The following is an 8,858-nucleotide window of genomic DNA, read 5'->3' on the forward strand; positions in this document are numbered from 1 at the left end:
TGGCCGATGTTATAAAACAAACAAGCAGAATACTCAGAGGAGCAGTGAGAATAAAATAAGAACAAAAACTGACCAATTTTGACCTGGTGGCAGAAACTCTTTACACTAACTATGAGTCTCAGAGCATCAACAAGCAATTTTTATTATTGTTGTACCAACGGATTCTTTTAAATGTGTGTTGACAAGCATATGGGCCAGTTCAAAAATAAAAGCAGAAGTATGAATACAGCTCTAGGCTATAATGAAAGATGTTACAAAGTAAATGCAGATTTATATAGAAAGGTGCACAAAGAAGCAATATATATCAAAAATTGATTTATTATTGCATCAATAAAACTATAGGATATAAGAGATTCTAAAGACTATCATTCGTATAAAGAAGCTAGTATTCATAAAACAGTAACAGAAATATTAACAGTTTATTATCTCCATATCGAATTTGTGGGTCATATTGTGAATGTAGACAAGTCTACACTTGCTTTTTTTTTTTTTTAGTATTGGGGATTTGTCAGTAGTATTAAGAATCACGCAGTCCAAAGGAATTAGGAAGGAATTCCTGCATTAGAGCTTTGTATTAAATAGCTCTACTCTAACACTTCTACCACACGGAGAGCTTTGATTTAGCCATTCCAGAAATTAACAAAGAAAGAACACACTGAATGCCACTTTTCATCACAGTAGGTTTCTGACAGATTTTCATTCATTTCTACTATATCATCGTTTACTTCCCGGACTGTGGTGAGTTCAAGTCCAGATGGTGAAGGATGTGACTTCTGGTTGGATTTATGGTCAGACTTCTTTTTGTTCCCAGATTTTTTCCCAGCAGTGCCAGCACCTAAATTTTCATTCTCTTCTGGATCTCTTGCCTTTACTTCTGACTCCTTTCCATGTTCCTTAACGCGACTCTTCCCTCTGGCTTTTTCAGTCACATCTCCACCTAGTTTTTGAAGTTGGGACTCTACAGCTTCCATTTTCTTACACAGACGTGACTTCAATGTCTTATCCTCACAGACATGTTTCGTTTTCTTCAATTTACCAAAGATTTGTTTCCAGTACTGTTTAGCCTTTGTGGCATAGAGAGGACATTTATGTGGCTCCCCTTCATAAGTACAATTGTAGCTGTCGGTACCTGGTACGTTACAGTTTACCGACAGGCTTACAGTGGCGTTTCCAACAATTTCCCAAGCGCAATCATGTTTGTGCTTGGTTAAAAATTGCCCTTCCCGCAGGACTGCTTGTGTCTCTCCCCTCTTGTTCGCTGTTTTGGCATTTCTGCCATATGCTAGTTGTAAAACACTTAGGCAGTGCACCAAAAAAATGAATGAAATAACACTGGAGAGCCTCATCTCATTAGGTCTGTGTTGCCGGATGGTTTGTAATTCAAGGGCATCCAAGCATTAATAATCTTTACAAGCTCTGGAGGAGAAGCTATTTGGCATTCCGAAATTCCTGAAAGGCAGGAGCAAGAAAAATAAAATGTGGGTGAGTCAAAACATAGGCGATTACAGGCCACTGGTTGAGAAACATGGGCTCACAAAACAAGAGATAATAACAGTATTCCAAAAGTTGTGGAGCCTATGTACAGTCTCAGCTATGACAGAATATCTGAAAGAGCTGAATAGAAGAGCTTTGTAGAAAACGGAAAAGTCTTTAAAAGATTTACAAGCACATGCAAATGACTAACGCAAGTACGACTAAACAGTATTCACTTGCAAATCACAACTTTATGGAACATGCAGAGCATATAAAGAAGCCAAATAGATCCTTTGGAGAATACTAAAAAGAACATTTATAAATAGAAAACAATCTAAAATGTGAACAAAAAATACAATAGATATGACTAGACGTGTGATGGAAGGGATACACTATATGTCTGCACTAATAATTAGATCTGTATTTAGCAATGAAAATCACTTATGAATATAGTATTAATAGTATTACAACAGTACATGTAGTATTATCTATGATCTGCACTAACATTAAAAAACCAATACAAATGACAATATGCAGCACAATGTTAGAGAATAGCAGAAATATAAGAAGCTTACCAGACAAGTTGGAAAGTACCAGTGGAGGACTCTATAGAAGGGGCAATAAGAGTGTTTTCAATGGGACAGGAGGGGCCACAGTCACTCTGCCCCTCCCAGTAATTCTCCATGCACCAACACACTTTTCCTAAGGAAGGCACAGGGAATATTAAGTATGACATTGTGCACCTTTTACCATATCAGCAATCAAATATGAAAAATAAATAATAAAGATTGGAGATGTTCTTGTACAATTGTATAACAAAACAATAAAGATGGAAAAAAGCAAAGCAAAAATTACAAAGTATGATAAATATATTGGTCAGCAGCACCACAGAAATATCACAGTTGAGCACAAAGTACCCCACCTATCCGTGCAGCACTAAATAGCACTCCTGCAGCACCATATACCACAATATAGCACTAAATACCTCCTTAACAGCAACAAACACCACAGTGCAGCACAATATACTTCCCCAGTAGCACAAAACAAATACCACATCATACAACCAATTACTGCCCCAGAAGTGCCAAGCCCTATAGTGTAGCACAAAACAGCTCCTTAAATGTTCCAAATACCACAATGCAGCACTCATGGACAGCACCAGATGCCACAGAAGCACAATGTAAAGAACAGTACAAAATACCTCCCCAGCAGTGCTATACAGAAACCACAGTATAGAACATCTTGCCATCCCAAAAGATACCACAGTGCAGCACAAAATGCATCCCCTGCAGCACCAAATACAACACTGCAACACAACATATCACAGTGCAGCAGTCCACCGCAGAAGCACCAAATACCACCATGCAGCACAACATACCTCCCAACCAATTCCAAACAAATATCAAAGTATAGCTCCACTGGCAGCCATATAGTCACCCTGCCTACACCTCACTCATTGCTAACTGCATTTTGTCCTGTCAGTATTATTTAAAGAGTATCTTTCACTGGATTTTTGAAATATAACCTGAGTACTTCCTCTAATTGCTGCTATGACACTGATTCTGGAACAGTTTTTCTTTTTCCTCTGTGCCCTTCCGCTCCAAAGTTAAACCCCATGGAAATAAAGGTTAAAAATTTTCCATTCATGCAACTGGGCATGAACCACAGAACCTCTCTGTGGGCGTTTACTTATTCAATGGTGCAACTGGCCAATCAAAACATGGTCACACCCACTGCACAGTTCTGTGGTACACGCCCAGTTGGTTGAATGGAAAATTTCCACAGGGGGGGGTATAACTTTGGAACAGAGGCGTACAGAGCAAAAAGAACAACTGTTTAAGAATCAGTAGATTGGCACTAATTGGAGGAGGTGCAAAATAAAGAATAGAGTGAAAGGTCGTCTTTAAAGTCTCAAAGTATTTGAAGTGGTCTTCATTAAAGGGGTTGTCTATTGTCATTGTGTTTTACTGTGTATGAAATGTGATTTCATTGCACTTGCTAATATATTTATCAAACATGCCACAATGACCTGATTTCAGCACAACTTTTGCCATGATGGCAGCTCCACTTCCACATTAATCTTGATACAGGAGACTGCATTCTACCACTCTCTGTATAAAGGAGGCTGGCTGACTGAGTAGTTCATCAATATCTTGTCAGTTGTGGGCCTACTACCTGGCCACCCCACCATTCAGCTGTTTGCAGATCCCATGGCTGCAGGAAGTACAGCTGTACACCATGGGGTAATGCAGATCATCTCCCATTAATATTAATACCAAGGATAAGTCCTCAATATCAGATCAGCGTGTGTTTGATACCCACCTTTCCGATACTGATAACTAGAGTTGAGCGACTTTTGGTTTTTTAGGGTCGCGTTTCGTTTCGTGAAACCCGACTTTTCCAAAAGTCGGGTCGAGCAAGATCGTCCGATTATAGGGAAAAGTCGGGGTCGTCCCGAAACACGAAACCCAATGTAAGTCAATGGGGAATAAAAGTCGGCAGTGAGAGGAGGACAGGAAACACACCTACAGTGCCCATTTGAATGCCAAAAGCATCAATTCTTCTTTCTTAAGCTTGTCAACCTTAATTAACTTCATAATACAAGTTACGCACTGAAAAATGGGGGTTATTTGGCTACAAACTGTGGGGGGGGGAGGGCTGGCTCCAGGTTTTCATGTGCCCTGGGCGAAAGAGCGCCCCTTTAACACATACCACAACTCATCATGCTCCGATACGGCAGAGAAATAGCGGTATAGTCCAATGAAAAATACCTCACTTTTTACATCTCATGACGAGGCCCATCTATTTCTCCATACAGAATCATTGGTCCCATATAATGTTTGAAACAGTATATGATGAGCTCCACATAATGCTACAGTATATGTTGGTCCCCATTTATGAAGCTCCACTGTCTTATGGGCCCAAATAATGCTCCAAACATAATGGGCCCCATTTCTAATGCTCTAGTGTATAATGGGCCCTGTAAATGCTGCTCCAGTGTCTGATGTCCACCTTTGGAATGTTCCAGTGAATGGTGGGCCCCATCTATCATTCTCCAGAGTATAGTGCTCCCCAAAAATTGCTGTCCCAACATTGAGAACAATCAAATAAGTCTCCTCGCTAGGGAATCCCTGTACTTGTCTGGACAGGTGCTGTAGCTTGCTTAACAGCTCGCCAGCCGTTCTCACGCCCAGTATGGATTACACGTGATTGCACAAAGGTGAGAAAGGGTACCGTATCCCCAGATAACATGTATGGATAGCGTACAGATTCAAAATATATGTCTCAGGAGGCAGGCTCAGACGGTGTTAGGCCCAGTATGGATTGCATGTGATTGCACAAAGGTTAGAAAGGGTACCGTATCCCCGGATAACATGTATGGATAGCGTACACATTCAAAATATATGTCTATACAGCATGAGGCAGGCTCAGACGGTGTTAGGCCCAGTATGGATTGCACGTGATTGCACAAAGGTTAGAAAGGGTACCGTATCCCTGGATAACATGTATGGATAGCGTACACATTCAAAATATATGTCTATACAGCATGAGGCAGGCTCAGACGGTGTTAGGCCCAGTATGGATTGCACGTGATTGCACAAAGGTTAGAAAGGGTACCGTATCCCCAGATAACATGTATGGATAGCGTACACATTCAAAATATATGTCTCAGGAGGCAGGCTCAGACGGTGTTAGGCCCAGTATGGATTGCACGTGATTGCACAAAGGTTAGAAAGGGTACCGTATCCCCGGATAACATGTATGGATAGCGTACACATTCAAAATATATGTCTATACAGCATGAGGCAGGCTCAGACGGTGTTAGGCCCAGTATGGATTGCACGTGATTGCACAAAGGTTAGAAAGGGTACCGTATCCCCGGATAACATGTATGGATAGCGTACACATTCAAAATATATGTCTATACAGCATGAGGCAGGCTCAGACGGTGTTAGGCCCAGTATGGATTGCACGTGATTGCACAAAGGTTAGAAAGGGTACCGTATCACCGGATAACATGTATGGATAGCGTACACATTCAAAATATATGTCTATATAGCATGAGGCAGGCTCAGACGGTGTTAGGCCCAGTATGGATTGCACGTGATTGCACAAAGGTTAGAAAGGGTACCGTATCCCCAGATAACATGTATGGATAGCGTACACATTCAAAATATATGTCTCAGGAGGCAGGCTCAGACGGTGTTAGGCCCAGTATGGATTGCACGTGATTGCACAAAGGTTAGAAAGGGTACCGTATCCCCGGATAACATGTATGGATAGCGTACACATTCAAAATATATGTCTGTACAGCATGAGGCAGGCTCAGATGGTGTTAGGCCCAGTATGGATTGCACGTGATTGCACAAAGGTTAGAAAGGGTACCGTATCCCCGGATAACATGTATGGATAGCGTACACATTCAAAATATATGTCTATACAGCATGAGGCAGGCTCAGACGGTGTTAGGCCCAGTATGGATTGCACGTGATTGCACAAAGGTTAGAAAGGGTACCGTATCCCTGGATAACATGTATGGATAGCGTACACATTCAAAATATATGTCTCAGGAGGCAGGCTCAGACGGTGTTAGGCCCAGTATGGATTGCACGTGATTGCACAAAGGTTAGAAAGGGTACCGTATCACCGGATAACATGTATGGATAGCGTACACATTCAAAATATATGTCTATACAGCATGAGGCAGGCTCAGACGGTGTTAGGCCCAGTATGGATTGCACGTGATTGCACAAAGGTTAGAAAGGGTACCGTATCACCGGATAACATGTATGGATAGCGTACACATTCAAAATATATGTCTATACAGCATGAGGCAGGCTCAGACGGTGTTAGGCCCAGTATGGATTGCACGTGATTGCACAAAGGTTAGAAAGGGTACCGTATCACCGGATAACATGTATGGATAGCGTACACATTCAAAATATATGTCTATACAGCATGAGGCAGGCTCAGACGGTGTTAGGCCCAGTATGGATTGCACGTGATTGCACAAAGGTTAGAAAGGGTACCGTATCACCGGATAACATGTATGGATAGCGTACACATTCAAAATATATGTCTATACAGCATGAGGCAGGCTCAGACGGTGTTAGGCCCAGTATGGATTGCATGTGATTGCACAAAGGTTAGAAAGGGTACCGTATCCCTGGATAACATGTATGGATAGCGTACACATTCAAAATATATGTCTATACAGCATGAGGCAGGCTCAGACGGTGTTAGGCCCAGTATGGATTGCACGTGATTGCACAAAGGTTAGAAAGGGTACCGTATCACCGGATAACATGTATGGATAGCATACACATTCAAAATATATGTCTATACAGCATGAGGCATGCTCAGACGGTGTTAGGCCCAGTATGGATTGCACGTGATTGCACAAAGGTTAGAAAGGGTACCGTATCACCGGATAACATGTATGGATAGCGTACACATTCAAAATATATGTCTATACAGCATGAGGCAGGCTCAGACGGTGTTAGGCCCAGTATGGATTGCACGTGATTGCACAAAGGTTAGAAAGGGTACCGTATCCCTGGATAACATGTATGGATAGCGTACACATTCAAAATATATGTCTATACATCAGGAGGCAGGCTCAGACGGTGTCAGGCACAGTATGGATTTGACGGCCCAGATTACACAGCGGAGGAGCAGGGAGAGGTAAAGATTGCAAATGCTGAGGCCCTGCCCAAGCAAGGGGGGCCCACTCGTGGGCGTCGGTACTGGCACTGGGCCCCTCATAGTACAGCGGTGTGTCTGACGGTGGGTGTGCACCACCACCGTCAGAGACACTTGATTGCACTATGAGGGACCCTGTGCCAGTGCCCGCGCCCAAGAGTCGGCCTACCCACCTGTCCAGGGCAACGGCACTCACACGGTGTCGTGCGCTAGGTGGTGACCCCGGCCATGGGGGGGAGGCAGCACAGTTAGGGAGTTTTAGAAAGTGGCATATGTTGATGTTGGACATTCAGCTGATGCAAAAGGCGAAATAGGTGAAGTACCAGGAAGAGGTGGACCAAAGCAAGCCATTTTTCTGTCACCCTATGTGTCATCAGGGGAAGGTGGCACAAAATCCTTGGAAACCCATGCGTGGTTCATTTTAATGAAGGTTAGATCATCCACATTTTGGGTTGACAGACAGGTCCTTTTTTCTGTCAGGATTGATCCAACTGCACTGAAGACTCTTTCCGATAGCACACTTGCAGCTGGGCAAGCGAGCTCCTGTAAGGCATATTGGGCCAATTCAGGCCAGGTGTCCAGTTTAGCGGCCCAATAGTCAAAGGGGAATGACCTGTGTGGGAGAACATCGATATGGGAGGAAAAGTAATTTGTAACCGTAGTTGACAACTGCTGTCTCCTGTCACTTTCCATCGATGCAGTATTACCAGTTGTGTGAGCGGTATTTGAAAAATCAGTCCACAACATTGTCATGAAACCCCTGTCTCCAACGCCACTTCTGCTGTGTGCACCACGAACACCTCTGCCAAGCTGCCCCCGGCCCGTACGGCTCGTGTGAGAACCATCACCGCTGCTGTGTGCTGGGAATGCCTCAAGCAACCGATTTACCAGAGTTGCTTGTTTATTAGCCAATATTAAGTCAAGGTTCTCCTGTGGCATGATGTTTTGTAATTTGCCTTTATAGCGTGGATCCAGGATGCTGGCCAACCAGTAGTCGTCATCGTTCATCATTTTGGCAATGCGGGGGTCCCTTTTTAGGATCCGCAAAGCATAATCTGACATGTGGGCCAATGTTCCCGGTGTCAATGATGCACTGCGAGTGCTGGGTGGAGGAGCACTTTCTGGCAAATCCACATCCCTCCAGTCACGCACAAACCCTGTACCAGACCTTGCCACGCCAACATTTTCACTTGCCCCACGAGATGCATCCTCCTCCCCTAAGTAATCATCCCCATCATCATCCTCCTCCTCCTCTTCTTCCTCCACGTCGTCCAGGAGAGGTCCCTGAGCAGACAATGGCTGAATGTCATCAAGGATTCCCTCCTCCTCTTCCTCCTCATCAACATTGGCTGCAGACGCCTGCTCCCTAAGGTGCGTCAAAGTTTGCATGAGCAGACGCATAAGTGGGATGCTCATGCTTAGGATGGCGTCGTCTGCGCTTACCAGCCGTGTGCATTCCTCAAAACACTGAAGGACTTTACAAAGGTCTTTCAGCTTCGACCACTGCACACCTGTCAACTCCATGTCTGCTCTCAAAGTGCCTGGCCGTGTATCCTCCCACAAATGCATTATGGCCTGCCTCTGCTCGCACAGCCGCTCCACCATGTGCAGGGTGGAGTTCCACCTTGTTGCAATGTCGATAATGAGGCGGTGGTTGGGAAGGTGGAGCAATCGCTGCAGCT

The 8,858-nt window shown here is 43.9% G+C and overlaps 1 protein-coding gene across 1 annotated transcript; it reads right to left on the reverse strand.

The window, feature by feature from the left end:
* Positions 1-300: 300 nt before the first annotated feature.
* FGFBP3 (fibroblast growth factor binding protein 3) lies at positions 301-2,178 on the reverse strand. Its single transcript, XM_073585936.1, has 2 exons — positions 2,049-2,178; positions 301-1,449 (listed from the first exon to the last, which is right to left on the reverse strand). The coding sequence occupies exon 2, from the start codon at positions 1,344-1,346 to the stop codon at positions 621-623; it is 726 nt and encodes a 241-aa protein (XP_073442037.1). The 5' UTR covers positions 1,347-1,449; positions 2,049-2,178; the 3' UTR covers positions 301-620.
* Positions 2,179-8,858: the final 6,680 nt, after the last annotated feature.

The sequence above is a fragment of the Dendrobates tinctorius genome, unplaced genomic scaffold (assembly GCF_039654945.1).
Source record: "Dendrobates tinctorius isolate UK_male_01 unplaced genomic scaffold, ASM3965494v1 ptg000089l, whole genome shotgun sequence".
Taxonomy (NCBI): Eukaryota; Metazoa; Chordata; class Amphibia; order Anura; family Dendrobatidae; genus Dendrobates; species Dendrobates tinctorius.

Excerpts from the sequence above, each read along its gene's own strand:
- FGFBP3 (XM_073585936.1), bottom strand. The coding sequence starts at position 1,346 with ATGAGGCTCTCCAGTGTTATTTCATTCATTTTTTTGGTGCACTGCCTA.